Source organism: Gouania willdenowi, chromosome 22 (genome assembly GCF_900634775.1).
Source record: "Gouania willdenowi chromosome 22, fGouWil2.1, whole genome shotgun sequence".
Lineage (NCBI taxonomy): Eukaryota > Metazoa > Chordata > Actinopteri > Blenniiformes > Gobiesocidae > Gouania > Gouania willdenowi.
In genome coordinates, this window is record NC_041065.1 from 18,578,049 (window position 1) to 18,597,877 (window position 19,829).

At 38.7% G+C, this 19,829-nt stretch overlaps 2 protein-coding genes and 1 pseudogene across 3 annotated transcripts in view; 2 read left to right on the top strand and 1 right to left on the bottom strand.

Annotated features, from left to right (window-relative positions):
- The window catches only part of LOC114456691 (protein phosphatase 1 regulatory subunit 37), a 61,688-nt gene extending 59,550 nt beyond the window's left edge, over positions 1-2,138 (bottom strand). The window contains exon 1 of the mRNA XM_028438630.1: positions 1,769-2,138. Within this exon, the coding sequence (XP_028294431.1) occupies positions 1,769-1,928 (160 nt within the window). The 5' untranslated portion in view covers positions 1,929-2,138. The remainder of the gene's footprint in view (positions 1-1,768) is intronic.
- A 2,240-nt stretch (positions 2,139-4,378) lies between these two features.
- Positions 4,379-18,300, top strand: vrk1 (VRK serine/threonine kinase 1). 2 transcript variants are annotated; one of them, XM_028437834.1, is made up of 14 exons: positions 4,379-4,533; positions 4,624-4,695; positions 6,001-6,160; positions 6,267-6,322; positions 7,660-7,729; positions 8,332-8,419; positions 9,360-9,468; positions 10,185-10,277; positions 10,863-10,995; positions 12,637-12,757; positions 13,398-13,456; positions 14,958-15,127; positions 17,761-17,857; positions 17,977-18,300. In XM_028437834.1, exons 3-14 carry the CDS (start codon positions 6,001-6,003, stop codon positions 18,141-18,143), a joined length of 1,323 nt encoding a protein of 440 aa, XP_028293635.1. In that variant the 5' UTR covers positions 4,379-4,533; positions 4,624-4,695; the 3' UTR covers positions 18,144-18,300. The 2 variants fall into 2 exon arrangements, with proteins under 2 accessions (XP_028293635.1, XP_028293634.1); XM_028437833.1 differs by having other exon boundaries at positions 4,379-4,695.
- LOC114456972 (uncharacterized) lies at positions 11,075-11,192 on the top strand (annotated as a pseudogene).
- Positions 18,301-19,829: the final 1,529 nt, after the last annotated feature.

Sequence of the window (19,829 nt, forward strand, 5' to 3'; positions counted from 1 at the left end):
CATCAACTGTCAGTCTTCTTCAGAGGCGTCTGCTGATCGCGTTGAGGCGTTGCATTGCATTGGACACATGTTATGTCCATGACTTTTGCGTAATAATTCCAACAAAATTAACTTTTTGACATTTGTATTACTAAGATATGCAACTGTGGCTACAATAGTAGCTTGTATGATGTTAAAGATCAATGCACATGTCTATGAAAAGCGCTATATAAAATCCAATGCATTATTATTATTATTATTATATACGTATTCATTGTATCTGACTTACTATCTGTGTGGTGCAAAAAGATGTAAAGATGTATTAGTTATTATCATGTTGTACGTCATTGTAAAAGTACATGAAGATGGAAGGATGTCACTCCTTCATGTTGACACATTAAACTGCAGGATATACAAGTATGAAATTTGAACACAAAATGAATGTAATTTTTGGATAAATAATAATATCTGGAAGCAGCAATCCCCCATTAAAAGAAAAAAGAAAATTATAACCCAATATCGCAACAATTTTTAGGGTTAGGGTTAGGTTTATTGGTTATGGGTCTCGATGAAAGCCCCCGAACAGTCCTCAAACCATTCAGTTTGGAATAGGGAATCAAAGGCAAGGCACGGGTCAACACATATCACTCGGGTTTCACCATGTTGTACACATTCATCAGGGAGGTTTGTGGAAATGCATCAGTACGGAGTGTGTGCAATGTGTGGTTTATCTGGGGCCCAGTGGTGGTTAGACTCAGAACAGTCGGCCGGGTTAGGGCTGGGTTTAGGTTTGGGGTTAAGTTATACAGTAACCCAATATCGCAACAATTTTTAGGGTTAGGGTTAGGGTCAGGTTTAGTCTTAGTCTCATGACCTAAACTGGCCAAATAGGGGCGCTGCGTACGGATAGAATGTCGGTATATTGATACGGCAACTGTACAGATAGCTACTGCCTTTTTTAAAAACATCCAGTAAATGTGTACATTTGAACAATGTGACAAAAAGATTGAAATCCATATTGACAGAAGCATACTCTACTCGTCGTATTTTAGTCATTTATCATTTACTTTTGCAGCCCAGCAAAATTTTAGGTTTGTTTTTTTTCTGTTTTTAATTTGAATTTTGAATATTTATTTTGGCAGTCTTCACAAACAAAAAAGTAAGTAGAGAACAAACACTCAATTGTCCAATTCATCCAACTGAAGGGTGTAGATTGAAGCAAAGCTTATACATACAGTAGCTACCCCATCACAACAAAACAAAACAACGTTCTCTACATAATGTCACACACAAAAAATATTTCACTTATCTTACTGTTTTCACAATATATATTCTGCACAAGTTTGATATATACAGTTTATACATTCACGTCAAACATATGTACACACATATACATACATACACATGAATGTATATGACATGTACATAATATTAAGATTATACTATTTCATATTTACCACAAAAATGTCATCAATTAAATTTAGAGTGGCAATATATAAATGAATAAAAACCTGTTATTATGTTTAAGTATTAATGTATTTTCTACCTTGATATACATATTATATATTATTGCTGTCCTAGGTAAAATTGTTGCTCTTCTTTCTTATACTTATCAAGATTACACATTACACAATGGTTTTCAACTGGTTTGGCTTCAAGGACCCAACATCCCTTCATCCTCTTACTAGAAATTATTTTAAACAAAAGTTTCTAAAATATGATTTGCTTTTTGACGATACAATAAAAGTTTTCCACATTCTGCATGACTTTCCGTGGACAACAATCTTACCCTTCCTCTCAGTGTTTCTGTGCTCAGCGAATCCGGACACGATCTGTTCATCTGGAGGGAAGGACACATGCTTCTTTTCCTTGCTTTTCCTCCTCTGGTGCTCACTTGGTGTCTCCAAGTTGTTTTCACTCTGCTCGTCATTGTCACTTGTCTGGGTCATCTCTCTGTGTCTCTTTGGAGCTCCAACATGCAACTACCTCCTGGAATTTGACATCTAACGTCAGGCCGGCTTCAGTAATCACCCCTTTATTATTGTTCCAACAATGGCTGCATGGTGTGTGTCCCCTAGAGCCATGGCAACATTTCCTGAGGCACTCCTGTTAATTTTAAGAGCGTGCAGAAGTGTGGGCCGCAGTCCATGCACAACCAGGTACCAGCAGTCCTCTCACACATGAAGTGCGGCTTTCTCCACTCTGAGGCACTCGGAAAGGCACAACACTAAAGAACCAATATCTTATTCATGAGATGTGGACGTGCATGCAAGTGATACCTGCCAAAGTGTATCGAATTACACCCTGAAAAACGTTTGGGCTGTTTTTTATTTACATACCTGGGTGATTCTTCAGCTACAGGCCTGTTTAGGTCTGGAAACTTTCGTAAATCAAATACACACTTGAAAAATGTGATGATGAATGACGGGTGAAATACATTCTGGGTGTCATTGTTGTCATTGCAGCATATCATCATCAAGCAACAACAACAACAACAACAACAACGTGTTGTTTTGTACAGACATATAATCATCCACGTTTTAAATATAATTAGAAGCATGGATACTAAGATATGACAATAATAGAGAACTATAAATATTCATGATTATAATGGTATTGTTTTGTTTCCCCAGTGTTTATTTATCCAGCGTTCATATTTTCCTCAGTCAATGAATACCGAGATACGACATTATTACATGTATTTTATTTATTTTTGTATTTATTTATGTAATTTTAGTTAAAGTTTGCAGTGTGCAACATCAAAAATCGGTCATTACAGTTGACATTCTGCACTGCAACAGCTGAAACAAAGTTTAACGGTAATTTTACAAGCATCAGTGGCGATAATAATGAGAGAAACAATGAAAATAAGAAAATGTGCGGCAGACCTCACATTAGTGATATTCTGTGTAAAATGATAATATTTACTTATCATTGAGACAGTTTATTTGTTGAGTAACTATGCATCGGAATCCATTAAGAATGTACATTTATTTGTAGTTAATTTAAAGGACTTAAAATAGTAATAATTCGCCTCAATCAGGTACAACTTGAATAATTAAGCTGAGTTTAGAGATTTATATTTATATTTTTAACAACATACTTCCCTAACAAAATATAGAGATTAACAATAGTAGATAGTTACATATGTGTATTTATTATCTCAATTTTAATTCAATCATGACTTGACATTGAAAACTCTTCTTAAAAAAATTAGATGTACAACAAGCTCAAGGACTGAGAATATGTAGTGGAGCGTTTAAAAGTTTAACCACCATTAAGACTTACTGGCCTTATTGGCCTATTGGATAAACATCAGGGGACATGGAATATATAATCCAATCAAGAATATATTAAAATATTGTTGGGAGCATGAACACACATATATATATATATAAATAGTTTGGGGTGTATTGGTAATGTGATCGTGGAACAGGCAGGTTTGGCACAGATTATTTTTAGTAACACAGTCCCACTGTCAAGTATCCCTTCCTGGTTATGTGCAATGCCAGTGGTAGATTTTGAGATTAAAAATCAATTTAAGAGAATAAAGAAACAGGATGAAGCGTGGTATGTAGCTCAAAAAATATTTAAATAACAAATACAATAACAATACATACAGATTGTGTATATTCCTGGTAGGGAAGTAAGTATTAAGAAAAGACGTACAGACCACCTATCAGTGTATGCAGTGAAGTTAATAGCGATAATAATGACGTTGCAATATAAAACAATATATGAAGTGAGAAAGGCAGTGATAGCATCAGATAACTGGACAGCCCTCATAAGAATATTATCAATGACATCTTGCGAGCAGTTCATTTTTTCTTCTTCTTCTTTTTTTTTTTTTAAATACACAGTTCAATGTATAAAATCCAGAAAACAGGAGGGAATATAAGGTGTTAGGAGAGCAGTAAGGAAAAGGCCATCACGTTTGTTTTGACAATCAGACGCACTTCCACTATGTGACGTAATAATCTGACGGCCGCAAAGGTTAGTGACGTCTGAAAACTGAAAACTGAAAAAGCCTTTATGACACAGTCAGAAATATTTAGAAGTACTTCAAATAAAATTGAAGTTAATTTCGTTAGGACCTGTGGGGGAAAAAATAAGTAGTTAATATGTGTTGATCCACACACAATAAAATAAATGTATATTGGTTATTAGTCATTTATTTGAGGTGGCTGTATTTTAGTTTGAGATGTAGAGTGGGTAACTAACTGGTATTTGGTAAGTGTTATTTTTTCATAGTTTAGTTTTTATACATCCTAAGTATATTGCACTCTCACCCTCATCGGGAACGCGCAAATGAGGGGCGAAGTGCGAGTATTGGGACGGTTCCTCTCTCTGCGGCTCTGGGTGTGCGTGTCCCTTTAAATGTTGTCTCCGCAAAGAATTGTGGGTCAGCATTATCTCGTCTCATTTGGTAAACGATGTATCGGTGTTTCCAAGGCTAAAGGAGGTATAAAAAAAGGAAGCATTGAGCCTCTTTTCCTCAGCCTAAAGAGAACTTGGACGCTCTTTATCACGGCCGCCACTGAAACACTTCCCAAGGTGAAGGAACAGTAGATAGTAAAGGAGATAGGAGGGACTATTCGGACGCAGTCATATATCTCTGGCTCTGTGTCATTTCCGGTCTTGTAGTTTGCGGGAAGTTTGAGAAAGGTCTAGCTTGGGAAGTTTAGCCGAAAGTCAAGCCGAAGCTTCAAGTCTACGGTGTGTATATTCTGCTTTTCATTATTCCACAGCTTCCCGGTTGTTTATTGGTGATTCAACATACTCATAGGAGCATTGACAGCAACATTTACGGCTAAATGTAGCTTCCGGCGTACAGGAAGTCTTGCAGTTAGCATGTAAGCTAACAAGGTCCCACAAATCATAACACTGATGCTTATGTTATCGCTGAAAAACAAAAACTAAACGTCAATGTGTGCGTTTGTCAACTATTTATGTCGCTTCGTATTGTGTAAAACAACAAACTCCATTTTATTTTTGATACTATGTTTTAATAAAACTAAACTGGATTCGCGCTGTCATTCCGCTCACAGATGAAAACTAAGTTACACTAAAGCATCTACAGGTCAACACGCACTGATATATAGTAACAATATGAACTCATGCCTAATATTGCACACAAGACTATCAAGGAAATAACAATTCCTCACCTCTGAAGGTGTGCAGTGGTATCTGGTATTTAAGACGGTCTGTAAATTACACGACAAGACCTTTATTAGTGATGGTCATATAAAGTATTTATGCACATTGGCACAAAGATATGAGGGTCGTATTTTAATACCATTGGTAAAGACGATCAGGATCAGAATCCCTTTATTAATCCCAGGGGGAAATTTCTTAAATATATAAACTTAACTTATATTTATATCAATAGATTGTACTAATGAGATAAAGTTTAGTTAGGAGGGGATATCCATGCCTTTACAGTTTTAGAGGAAAGCAGGTCTCCATTATTCTTAACCGAGTGCAACATGTTTCAGTAACTTGTGATTAGGTCACTATTGTTTTTTAAACTGGCACTGATATGTAATGTATAATGGATTATTAGTTATTGTTAGTTATATATTTTTTGACCATTTAAAAAAACAAAACAACATTTTACAGTTTGCAATGCTCTGCACTAAGATAGTGGCATTTCTCTTTCAAAACCAGCATGAATTAAATTGAACTTGGAGAACTGTTAGTTCTCATGTGCATCAGTGATCATTGGCTGTCCATGATCGTGTCACTACTTGAATCACAGGGATTGATATTTGCAGACAGAAAATACTTTATAAGAACTCCAGTTTTGGAGGCCCAGTCAATCAGGCCATCACATTTTGTCTATTGTTTGGCTCTAGAAATGACAAGATAGTGTAATAAATCTGTGTTGTTACTGAATGAATTCAGGTTTTCCCACAGTCCAGAATAGTTATTTCCTACACCACAACTTCATAATCATAATTGTCTGATAGTGCTATCACTGTTGAACTAGTTAGAATTGAAAGGCATTGTTTTCTCCTTCAGATGCCGCCTAAAGCCAAGGCGGCTGCCAAAGGCAGAGCTCCAGCTAAGAGGAAGCTAGCAGAGGAGTTCCCACCAGGAGAAGTTCTGATAGACACTGGAAAGAAAAGCTGGAAGATTGGAGCTCCCATTGGCCAGGGAGGGTTTGGTCTTATATATCTGGGTAAGCAGTAAATACAGAATCCAAGTAACACATGTATCACTCTGATTAGATAAATATGTTAAAATGCTGAATTAAAAATAATCCAGTGACTTTCTGTCTTCATCAGCTGAGGAGAATTCATCTAAGCAAGTTGGAGTTGATGCTCGCTATGTCATCAAAGTGGTAGGAGGCCATCCATACTAAAACATGTAAAGTGTTGACTAGAACATGAAGATGATTTTTTTTCAAAAGATATTTACTATAAACATTTTTTTTTTAATATACGAGGAATCGTTTTAGATTAAGTTGATGATTAAGCCTGATAATATACTATTGTGTCAGGACCTACGACGGGATACATAGGTTGGCCAATAGCACCTCTGCGTTAAGGGAATGTATCGCTATGCGATTGGTCGCCATGCCGCTAGGAGATTGTGGCTGTGTGTGGTTTCAGAGGAGCATTAAAAAGCCCTTGTTTATCTTCCGGAGTCATGTACTGAGTTCACATCGTACTGAGATGGTATATGTGCATGCGCGCACATGCGCACTACTGAAAAATGAATTTTTGTTTTCAAATTGAATGGACATGTTTTATTTGTTTATTGGATTATGTTAGGGTTATAATCTCAGTGCGGAGATAAACTCGTACACAGTAAATAATGTTTAGTGTTTTTAAGCATCTTAAAATGCACTTTAATTCAGGATTATTACTTACCTACCTAACAATGTGTGTATTGTTGGACACAAAGATGAAAACAACAGTTTCAAAATGTGTGTTTTATTCTTCAATATAAACATATGCAACATGAAAACACAGTAGACTGTAGAATTTAAACATAACGTCATGCCTGCTCCTCTGGCAGCCTCCGCAGCATGTGGTCATTGTTTGCTGGTAACTAAACACTCACAAACACACAGTAGGTACAGATATGTCCGTGTTTAGATTCCATTTGGCGGTGCTTCTCGTGTGGTGCAGCCATGAAAGGAAATAATAAAACACTGGCACTTTTTTTCTGTCTCGGTTCTCTCTTTGACTCAATCATTGGAGAAACAACATTCACATTGCACCACAAAAAGTTGAAACTTGGTGGTGTTGACTGGAAAAAGCAATGACCAGGGTTGAGGTTTATGGTGAACCAATCACAGCCCTTATGGACCGCTTCAGACAGGATTTTTTAGAGGTGTACGTAACGTTAGAGCTACATGTATACATATATCAGGCTTTAGAAGGTTTAAATCTGTTGACTACAGACTGTTTTGGCCTGATTAATGTTTGGCCGAGAAATAAGAGCTTCAATATGAACCTAAACAATAATAATGAGAGGATTAATGTTTGGAGCAGGGATGGAACTGTTCAAATCCAAAGTGTAGCACCACATTAGTTCTGCAGGAATGGACAGTTGCAGTAAAGGCCTGGCCGACCATCACAGGGATTAAAACCCAGTGTTTTTGTTAGATCAGGAGAAGCTGGTATAGAATTATTATTATTCACACCTTAATGTGCTGATTTCTGTCCACAGGAGCCCAGCGAGAACGGACCCCTGTTCTCTGAGCTCAAGTTTTACATGCGAGCTGCCAAACCGGATCAGAGTAAGCTAAGCATTATCATTCCTTATTAAAACATACACACACACACACACACACACACACACACACACACACACACACACACACGGCACCCAGCCAAAGTTAGCCCTGTGATCACAACATAAATATTGTTTTACCACCAGGGCAAACAAATAAAGAAGAGCCAACTTTCTTAATTAAAAAGACAGTGTTGTAGCGAAGGCACGGAGGGGCCCTGCAGATGAAGGGAGGCTTTTGGTGGCAGCAGTGTCGGCCCCCGGGCCACAGCTTTGCATTTTATATAATAACAATCCAAATGTCAATCTCCCCTGACAATTAACTGTAATATTACTAAGGAACCAAATGCTCATATTTTATTCATGCTGGAATCTCACGTTGTTGGTAAATATTTGTCCCTGCAGCAGATTAGCCTGCTGGCCAGCCCCTCCCCCACTCACTGGAGGTCTGCTTTTATTACTTTGAGCATTACTAATAGTACTGATTTAGGCTCGCACCAGTTAATTCTGTTTTAATAAATAAAAGTTCCAATAACTTAAGAGTCATTTCATTCATTTGGCGTGTCCTTGGTGGGGTTCATGGTTAAACTGGTTCTCTTTGTTTTTCAGTTCAGCAATGGATGAAGTCACACAAGTTGAAACATCTGGGTGTTCCCAGGTACTGGGGCTCAGGTCTGCATGATAAAGGAGGGAAAAGGTACATAATGGTTTCTTCACTGGGTTTTGTTTGTGTGGACCTAAGTATCATAATCTGTACATCAAATGTCATAAGGCAGTAAAGTAACTTAACGAACACTTAAACTTGTTGATGAGGTAAAGTGATCTTTAATGTGGTTCAAGCAGGAAACTTGATCAAAGTAATTTAATGTTCTATGATATATTTAGTAACCAACTCTGTATTTTAGTGTTTAGCGTTAAGATCACTTTGGATGTTTCTCAAATGGGGGTACGTGGACCCCTAGGGCAGTGGTTCCTAACCTTTTTTGGATCGTAATATTATGAAGTTTTTTTTTTTCCTTCGAGAATTAGTTTTTGATCATGTTCGTTACACCATATTATAAACACAGAGCAGCCAAGATTAGTGATTTAATTAAATATATTGAAATCTTTTTTCTTTGAAATTATATATATATAATTTTATTGATTCATTTTTTACATTATTATATTTTAGATTTATATACTATATTTTTATCAGTAACTTTTTAAAAAAAGAAATAAAAAATCAATTACTATACATTTTAGGTGACCCCATTTAATTTCCCCTACATGGTGTCATGACCCCATGGTTGAAAAACACTGCCCTAGGGGTATGGGATGGCAAGCTTTTAGAATTGTGTATTTTTGGTTTAAAATGATAATCATGAACTGAAAATACAAAGGTCAGTCTTAATCCCACACAAGGTTAGACATGACATTAAATGATTAAAAAAAATCTATTCAGGAGGCACTAAATACTTCTTTCTTTCCACTTCTTTACAAAGTCATTCTTTAACATGTGTGTTAACTTTTATTCATTCCATCATTATACTCTACAGTTGTTTTTTGATAGTATTCTGAGCGAAATATTGTAGTTGGACAGAGGCGTTAGTTTGAGAACCACTGCTGTTTCTCAGCTAAACTCTTCTTTTTCCTCTCAGGTATCGCTTCATGGTTATTGACAGACTTGGCATCGACCTGCAAAAAAAGTTCGATGAATGCAATCGACGTTTTCCAAGAAAACTGGTCCTGCAGCTCGGCCTTCGACTGGTTGGTTAACGTCAAGAATAGTTTTAATATTTTGTTCGTCTTCCATTTTTGATTTGTCCCAGCTTCTGAAATGTCGTTCAAAACTTCTTGATCTACTTGAAAATGACTGTCAGTGAATGTTCAGTAGAATGACTGAGCTGTACACCAGGGATGGGCAACAGCCGGGGCCACAAAAATGTAACTGTATCTGATCCAATGGCCCCATTATCAACATTTATGTCATAATTAGAATAATTATTGATCTTAGCATTAATACAGAGGGATAAGGGTTTTGCCTTTGTCTATGGTTTTGTTGTTTTGAGTTTTTAGTCATTGTGTGTTCTTGTACATTTGTGGGGGGTTTTTCTGTCATTTTCTGCATTTATGTTCTCGATTTGTGTGGTTTTTGGTTTCACTTTCTCTATTTTACTGTCATTTTGTGTAATTTTGCTGACGGGTTTGTGTTTTTTTTGGAGCTATTCTGTAATTTGTTGTTTTTTGTGTTTTCGTAGTCATTTTGTTTAAGTGGTTGTTGTCATTTTGTGTATTTTAGGAATGTTTTGTTTATTATCTTGGGCTTTTTTTCCCTACCAACTTCTTAAAATACAAGATTTGTTTTGGAGGCCACATAAAATTAGACCACCAGTTGCCTATGTCTGCTCTACCCTGTCACTTTTTTGCATTGTGATACTAATTGTTTGTTCCTCCCTTAAAATGTTCCTTCTTTTGATGTTTAGCTCGATATTCTGGAGTATATCCATGACCATGAGTATGTCCACGCTGACATTAAGGCATCCAACCTCATGCTGAGCCACAGCGATCTCAATCAGGTCAGTGGCAGCATCAGTTTGAGTGAAAATCAGCGTAAGAAAATGGATGTGAAACGTTGCGTTTGTTGGTGTTAGTGTTATGAAGGTGCTGCAACGACCCCGCCTCTGCTCTCTGAAAGCAACTGATGATTGTGGGTCGTAACGCACTTGTGTCGCTTCATTAGATTCAATTAAGGCCTGGAGGGAGGCGGGGAGGGGCTGTGCGCGTGGATGTGTTTGTATTTTCAAACAAGGGGGAGATTGGATGGCAGCATCAAGGAGCTTTTCCAGCTAACAAGGTAGAGGCAGGGGCAAATATTTATTAAGGAGATTAATAGTGTATCATTGGTGGAGTTATTAAATTGCTGTTTTAAAATAACAATTTATAATGATGTGAGCTTCTCATCGGCCTTTTCACCCTGCCTGCCTGTTTGTGATTGTGAATAGCAACGTTAATCTGAAGATAATGCAACCTGGGTGCTGTACACATACATATATAGGATTATGCCGATGAAAATACAGATAATTTTTTTATTTATCACATAAGTTGATGTGTACAGTCACTGTGGATTGTGAATTTAAAATTGCTGTGTCTATCGACTGCAGGTTTTCCTGGTAGATTATGGGCTAGCCTACAGATACGCCCCCGACGGTGTCCTCAAAGTCTACAAGGAGGATCCTAAGAGATGCCATGATGGCACCATTGAGTTCACCAGCATCGACGCTCACAAAGGAGCATGTAGGTACAAGCTGCAGAAACAACAAGAGGAAGAGTACCAATGCTAGGATGGATGTTATTGGGTGGGAGTATTCATTGACAGGCTGGCCATACCAGCCTGTCATTGCCCGATCCCGTTAGATCTCGGAAGCTATGCAGGTCTGGCCCTGGTTAGTAGTTGGATGGGAGACCACTGAGAATTCCAGGTGCCACAGTGGGGTGGCAGTCACCCCAGTGGTATCTGTCATTGTGCCCTTGGGCAAGGCACTTCACCTACATTGCCTAGTATGAATGTAGTGTGTGAGTGAGTGTCGGTGGTGGTCGGAGGGGCCGATGGCGCACTATGGCAGCCTCGCTTCCGTCAGTCTGCCCCAGGGCAGCTGTGGCTACAATAGTAGTTTACCACCACTAAGTGTGGAGTGAAAGAATAATGCCTTAATTCTGTAAAGCGACTTTGAGTGTCTATGATAAAGCGCTATATAAAACTGATGCATTATTATTATTATTATTATTAGTGTATGTGTTCTTAAAGAAAAGTGTCAGAATGAAGAAATCATAAGCAAGCTGGATTTATGTCAAACAGTTGTAGTGTTCTGTTGGTGAGTGGCTTCTCGACTCTACAGAATGTCCTGTGTTAACCCTAGAACACTATCGCTAAGATCAGTAGTACCATCATTATCGGTGGGTGATTTTAACCCAATATAATATACCCAATAAAAAGTTGTTATCAAAATATGACAACACATGGCAAGTTAGTTGTGTTCTTTTATTTTCAACTATGCCGTGCCTAACAAAAATTTAAAAACGACCATGGGTGGATTCTAAATATTTAAACCAAAATTACTGAAAATTTAGGAATGTAAGAACAAAAAATCCTTCAAAAAAAAAAATGATTCCGGAAACTTAGTCTTTGGTCATCTTGACACACGAACCGCTGCAGGAGAGAGGAACAAAAAAAGTCTTTCTTTGATTGGGTAAAAATGATCACCTGACTACAACATTTCTATCACCATATGAGTGTATAATAATTTATCCTATTGTGTCAGTTTAAAGACTGATCTGAATAGATTATATGAAAATAAAATGTCTGTGCATACAGAAATATTGCAGGCATCAAGTAACCTTTGCAACACATTAAAACCATTGTAATCACTGAAATATTGCACAGATACGCAAAAATATTGATATTTTTCTCACACCCCTCGTGGTTGACCAACAAAACATATGAGCCGAGGGAACGTTTCATTCTGCAATCTTACTGCCATGCCGTTACTTGAGGTGTTACAGTAAACAATGTTTTACGTCTTTAGCATCTTAAAATGCAATTTCTTCTGGGAATAATGCTTATATTTACCTAACCATGAAACAACCAGGAAAGCAAACATTAAAACGATTTCAAAACGTACGCTTTATTCTTCATTATGAACATATGCTACATGCAAAGAAATGTAACACTTTTGTGGGTCAAGCTGTAGACTTAAAAGACAATGTCCTGTATGTGCTCCTCTGACAGCCTCCGTAACATGATGGCCATCGTCTGTTTTTAATGAAACACACACACTTGGAGGCGCACTTCAAGCTGCGACGTTGATGAAACACAGAAGCATGATTTAGGCTTTAGTGACAAAAGCGTTTATTGGAGTCAATGTGTTTGTGTTTCAGCTCCCTGCAGGAGGAGTGACCTGGAGATTCTAAGCTACTGTATGGTTCAGTGGCTGTGTGGTCGGCTGCCCTGGGAGGACAACCTGCGGGACCCGTTATACGTCAGGGACTCCAAAATCCAGTGAGGGGAGGGGGGCGGGGTGTGGCATGGGTGCAGTATGGGTGCAGTGACCACAGGGACATGTCAGCTTTCAATGCTCTTACGTAGTATAGTATTTCTGAGTTAATACGAATCATTACATCAATGCAAACAAAACATTTATGAAGCCTCAGATTCTGGTTTTAAATTTCCCCCAATTCTGTGTCATGTCATTACTGGCTATTAAACTTCCCAATATCATGCCAAACGTGCTCAATAGAGTTAATTAAGTTACTATTGTTTATACTATAATATTTTTATCCTTCAGATGTGCAAAAGTAATGTGATGCTGAAATCACACATTTTACATAGTAGAATATTGTAGGGCAACAGTTTAGTTTTTTTTCTAAACAAAAAAAAAGCATTTTTAAAAAAAAATATCATAGAAATTAACAGATATTCTTCCAAAGCATGACCACCTTTTTTGGTGTGAAATTTGACATTTGTGTCTCTTTGTTACGCATTCAACCAACTGTCTGTTGGTATATTTAGGAGAGAGAAACTTTCTCTTGTTTTGACTACTATGCTGAGTCATGTTGTATTGAAGTCCTTTCTGAAGTGTTGGTGTCTGACTATAAATCAGTGGTTGCTTTTTTCTCCATTTGTTTGTGTTGTTCTATAGGAGTCGAGAAAACGTCTCTGAATTTATGACCAAGTGCTTCTCCTCTCAGGACAAGCCAGGTAAGATCAGTATCAGTCGGAGATATCATGTTCTCATATCTTCAAAATAAAAGCGTCACCGTCCTCTTAATTGTCACATTGAATTCAAAAATTCTTTGTCTGGTCTCGCTGTTGTTTGATATCTCATTGTACTGCAATGATGTTGGCACTCAAACCGCGTCCGTCCTGATCAAGGAGGCGTCACGCTGTGCTTCCTTTTGCTCTGGCTGAGCGCAACCAAATGTTCAAAAAGTTGCGCTGAAATGAATTAAACACAGCACTGCAGCTGGAGTCGATCACAATGACGACAACATTGTTAAAAGGCTGATGTTTAGTCAGGGGGATTTGTCACCCATCTCAAGACTTTTCTCAAAGAGGAGCCCCCGGCTCTTCACTCAGTGTGAAGATGGGTGGACTTTTCCATCAAATGCCATGTCTTGCAGTATTTGCAACACTCTTGCTGGTTTATAAACATGTTGTTTTAGATCCTAGTTTCCCAAAGTAGGGTACGGGTACCCCCAGGGGTATGCAAATTGTCATGGGGGTACGGTACATGACTAAAAAATAAATTTTTTTAACTATAATATAAATGTAGCCTGATACATTGCCACAAATGGCACATTAGCCGATGTAAGACCGTGATAGAGAAACAATAATAATCATGATAATACATTTTATTTATGGGTGCCGATCAAAAAACCCAAGGACACCTTACAAGCAGAGTTAAAAAGATAACAATATAAACCAGAATTACAAAACAGGGTTAAAAACAAACAATATAAAACATAAAAATTAGAGTCTTAAAAGGAGGTAATTAACAGTTTTACATAAAAATGTTTACCATTCTCATAAAAAAAGCCCTAATATGAGGAGAGCTACTTTGCTTTAACGATTTACATTGCTTACAGATTATGATTCTTTTTTTAAATGATTATACATTATTCCTCAACAGGATTGGTAATATTCAGAGACAAATTTTACTCTAGGGCTACATTGTTAATGACATTACATCAGTGGTTCCCAACCTTTTTTTGGGTCGTGACCCCATTTTAATATCACAAATTTTTGGCGTCTCCAGAGACTTTTTTTCTTTTTTAGTATTAGCTTTTGATAATGTTTGTTGTTGCCAGGATTAGTGCACAAAGTAACGAGATGCGCCAGCTCAGATACTTTTATACTGCATTTTATTTGAACTCGATTTATATTTTAGAAAGTGTGAGTATAGAATATAGTTATTTAAGATTGTTTTGTGTTTGGAATATAGGAACAGTAATGAAAAACATTTTTAAATTACATTTTTAAATGGTTAATTTTTTTATTATAATAAATTACTAGACATTTCAGGGGACCTCATTTGAATTCCAGAAGGTTGAAAAACACTGCATTACATTGTTGTGTTTTTCAAGTGTGCAGCTATAGGGGGTACATGGCTTCAGGTTAACTGTCTGAAGGGGTACGTGACTGTGAAATGTTTGGAAACCACTGCTTTAGATGATTTCCATGCTTTATTTTGGCTTTTCAGTTGAGATCCAGAAGTTCATGGAGGAGGTGAAGCGTCTGGATTACCAGGACAAGCCCCCTTACGACCACCTTCGCTCCATCCTGCGTTCAGGGCTGAAAGCCATCAAGGCTGAAGACAACGACAAGCTGGACTTTGCATCAGTTAAAGGAACTGCTTCACCACCATCTCAGGTTAACACACTCACTGAAAGATGTGGGCCGACTTTAGCGTACGTGTAAAATTATGTTCCACAACTGGATCACAAAAGCTGCACACTGTGATTACTGCCGAAGCTGTAGAAATTGGAACTATTCTTTGTACTTTCGTCCTTTCTGTACATGTGAATACATCCATCGGGGACACAGTGTTTGCCAGCTGAAGGGTTACCAAGTGTCAGTGCTGGTTATTGTACTTAATTATCCTGCCAATCTGTTCCCATCAGTGAGGGTCGCACGGTGATCATGAGGTAACGATGGAGGCAGAAACAGTGGAAGGAGGAGATGAGTGATGCTTGTTTGAGGAGGGCTCACGGACTAGTTTTCATCCTTTCATCACTGCAGGAAGAGGACACAAGACATTAAATCACAGTCAAGACAGATTTTATTGAGATTTTTACAGTGATTTTTGGCAAAAAAAGTACTCAGTGATCTTATAGTTCAGATCTGGTCAGAGTTGGAGTGTCTTTTTTTTTTTCTCTTTTTGTCTGCACATGCTGTCAAAGGTCAACACTACAAGACGTGCAATCTTTTTAAGACAGCAATGCATGTTTTGTTATTGCATTTAAAAAATGAATTTATTTTATTGCATAATTGTGACCATCACCAGCCCTTCCCAAGGAAGGGTAAGAAATACTTTATTAAAGGGAAGATAAAAAGAGAGGGCAGTGTTACACCTGGGTGAGGGGATGGAGGGGGAAGGGAACAGGGAGGAGAAACTCAAGGTAGGAAATGGAAAGGGTGGGGAAGACTTGATTATTTTAAAGTGAGATGTGATGTTGTAATTGTGCTTATTATGTTGTGTAATCAAGCCAGTCTGGTGACAAGTGTGAAGCTTAGGTATAATGGTGGTGGCTGTGGACAGAGGGAAGGAGTGAGTGGTAATATCTAAAGCACGTATTTGGGATTAACGTGTCTAAGGTTAAGCCCAGTACGACGACCACATCCCCAGCCGCCTAGGGCACCAAGGGGATGCTGCAAGCCACCCCGCCGGCCCCAGGCATACCGACCGAGCCCCCCAGAGCACCTTTTATTGATGCCGCCTGCACGTTGAGCTTAAGTTGTTGCTAAAGTCAGGCCCCCCCCTCAAGGGCTCAGCTAGACCACCATACCGGCATGCGGCGTGCGCAGCCTCGAGGCGGCAGAGCCGCAGGGCACCGCCCAAGCCGGGGCCGCCCTGCGCCGCACCCACAGGCATGCAAGGGTGCGACCCACGCTACAGTACCTGCCACGGAAGACCCCCGCCAGGCCTGGCCCAGCCTGCCGGACCCGGACAGCACCCCCCCCGGGACCGGGAACCCCCAAGGGTGTCCCCTCACCCCAGCAAACCGGCCACTGTCCAGCAGGCCCGCTGCCCACCACACAGCGCAAGCCACAAGGCAATGCCCCCCACCGATGCGCGAGCGACCGGCGGCCGCCACCGCGGGAAGGATGCACCCCAACGGCACTCACTCAGTGCAGAACACCAGCCCCCAGCCAAGGGCGCCCCGGACCCACCCACCGGTTCGCAGATAACAGGACAGACCCACCAGGCGGCCAACAGTAACCCCAACCACCGGAACAGCTAGCGCCGCCACCCCCAGCATCTCGAAGCACCAAGCAACCCCACCCCAACCCCGGTACAGGCGCCAGCACGCCCACCCCCCCACTCCGACGTGGCAGGCCGCCCTGGGCTTGCACCATTCCCCAATGGAGAGGCACTTCCTTATCCCCTGTGTGAATGTGTGTGTTTAGTGAATGTATAAGTTGAGTTGGAGTGTCTTAGTATCAGGGTTGGGTCAATTATATTTTTAATTACATAATTGATAATTAATTACTATTATGAAGTAATTATAATTGTTATCGTAATTGGAAAAATGTGTTGCACTTGTAATCATAGTTGAATTGTAAGTGAGTTCAGATAATTGACTTTATAATTATAATTGGCATGGAAATTCTATACAAACTTCCATTTATAATTTAATTAAACGCAAAACTGTGGAACCATGTTACAGTTCTATGGCTCATACATACATAGTTAATAATTATTCAAATATGTTTCAAATTAAGTTCACCTGTCACTTTTGAGGATCATTTTACAATGCAAAAAAATGTAATCTAGGAGGAAACTGACAGAAAATAGACCTATGTTTTCATTGATTAGTAAGCCTAACAAGGTAACCAATGGATAGGAAAGAAATGAGGAGATAATATTTAGTGTATTTTACAGCTGGTTTAGGACCACTTATTATAAGAGATGCTAACACAAGAGAGAGGTGACATTTTGTGGGCTTATTTATTAAAGGTTCAGTAATTGTGATTACTAGAATTTTAACTTTAGGAGTTAAGAGCGTAATGGTAATTGACTTTCAGGGGAAAAATAATTGTAGTTTTAATTCTTATTGGAATAAATGCTAGTCAACGTAATTGAACATGAATGATTAAAGACGTAATTGTAATTTTAAAATGTAATTGACCCCAACCCTTCTTAATATCAGTTTTAATCACATAAATAGTTAAAGACAACATCACATGCTGTTGTAATTTGTTTCTGCCAATTCCAGCACTTTTCTTTGGTTTTTCCCCAACCAATGAAAATGCAATAATAAGGACTTTTTCTCTCTCTGCAGAAGAAGACGACCAAGAGAAAGAAAGCAGCAGATGAAACCGAGGAATGTGACACAGATGTCATTGACGTGAAAAAGAAGAAAGTCACACCTAAAAAAGGTTGGTTTTCTCATCTCATGGTCAACATGTTTAAAACATTGCTATAACCACCAGAAGTTCAATCTCAGCTACAGAACACATGGTCTCAGATGTTATGTGATGTTCTCTTCCTCCTTCAGGAGTCAGCGGAATGAAGAAAAGCCCCAAAAAACTTGGTAGACCCCGGATGGTGAAGACTTCTGGGAAACGGGCTGACACTAAGTCCAAACTGGTGGAGATGGGAACCCAAACTACACCTGGGCTCGCCCAGAGGTCCACAAGCAGAGCTAAAAAAAAGTCCACCTGAAAAGCACCCGTTTTTGCACTCCCGTGTTCATGTGGCCTCTTTATAAAACTTTGCAGAAGTTTTTAATGTTATTATTGAACATTTACTGATATATTTTAATTTTTGTTTAGGGTATTTTGTTTGGGTTTGTGTTAATAAAGAAAACATAGTATATTTATGCTGTGATTTGTCTCGGTGACTTTAACAATCTGCACTGATGGGCTGTAAATGTTATAAGTTGCTGTTGCAACCTTTTTTCTCTCCTGACATGTTCCAAACAGCCTTTTATTGCAGATTACGGAGCGGTGCGTCTGTATGTTTCTCAGACATTGGTACATACACACAGCTGTCTTTCAAAATAAAAGCTTAAACTTCCAGACTTTCCTGTGACATCTTTTTGCATTACAATCAGTTTATAAATTGAAATATGAATCAAAATGTCTGCTTTTGGTAAAATGCAGGATATTTTTCAAAAAGTTGTGAAACTTCCTATAAAATCCTTTCAGTGACATTTATCAGAGGAGAGGATGTCCATTATTACCACGTCCGTCCCTGTCTTCTGCTGCTGGACCTTCCACGTTCCTCAGTACGTTGCCATCCCTCCTCTCCCTTTTCCCACCAAGAAAGAAGATTTCCCAGTTCCAGACGTGGAAGTAACGGATTACAAATACTCACGTTATTATAATTGAGTTACTTTTATGGGTACTTGTACTTATTTGAGTATATTTCAAAATAAACTTTACTTCGTTCAAAATTCTAATGTATTAAATTTTTACAACCAACCGTGAATGAGTAAATTATTATTATTTGGTTTAAAATGATCAACAGACATTGTGAAATACAAAAAATAAAATGACCAGACAATCAAATGCATCACATCATGGCCGATCAACCAGATTAAACGTAATACACAGTGCCAAAACAGCACTGAATCCTGGTTATTTATTTTTCATCAGTTTTAGAGTTCATACATGTAGCTATACTTGGAGTCTGATAATTGTTATTTTGAATTTAATTGTTTTTTTTTATTTAAGAACAATTTTACATTTTGTCCAACCTTTTTATTTTGTACAGATGTCTTTGTGGAAAATAAATTAAGTTCCAATTGTGCAAGATTTCATCTCTCCTCCTTTTTAAGTGTATACATGAGATGTTTACTGTATGCAAGGGAACTGTGGAAAGATTTATTACCAAAAATAAACACAAGTAGTCATTTTTACTTTGAGTACTATTTAATTGAGCCACTCTTTACTTGTGCTTGAGTATTTTATGTATGACTTACTCGTACTTGAGTACAATTTCAATCAAGTAACTGTACTTCTACTTGAGTATGATATGTCAATACTCTTTACACCTCTGCCCAATACATATTGATTGGGATTGTTTCATCCTCTTCAGGGTTTCTCTCAACCACACTAACTCAGCTAATTGGCCCCCCCTTTCTAGACAATGACCTCCTGGGTGCCCGAGCCATGGGCTCACAGAAGGGGGCAGTAGTACATAATGATAGCAAATGGATGCAGGTGTGTTGGGGAGATGGAGGGCCAACACTTTAACAGGACAACCATCTTTTCTGCTGTGGCCTGCCGGGCGTTAGTTGCTGGTGTGTTTGCAGCGCTCGGCCTCCAATCGTTGAGCCGCTGGAGCGTGAAAGCCTCCCAGCAGTGGCCTAACCACCACCACTCATGATATGGATGCTCACCCTCC

Excerpts from the sequence above, each read along its gene's own strand:
- vrk1 (XM_028437833.1), top strand. The coding sequence starts at position 6,001 with ATGCCGCCTAAAGCCAAGGCGGCTGCCAAAGGCAGAGCTCCAGCTAAG. Across the intron at positions 9,469-10,184 it reads TGCAGCTCGGCCTTCGACTG|CTCGATATTCTGGAGTATAT; the intron begins GTTGGTTAACGT and ends TTTGATGTTTAG. Across the intron at positions 10,996-12,636 it reads CGACGCTCACAAAGGAGCAT|CTCCCTGCAGGAGGAGTGAC; the intron begins GTAGGTACAAGC and ends TTTGTGTTTCAG.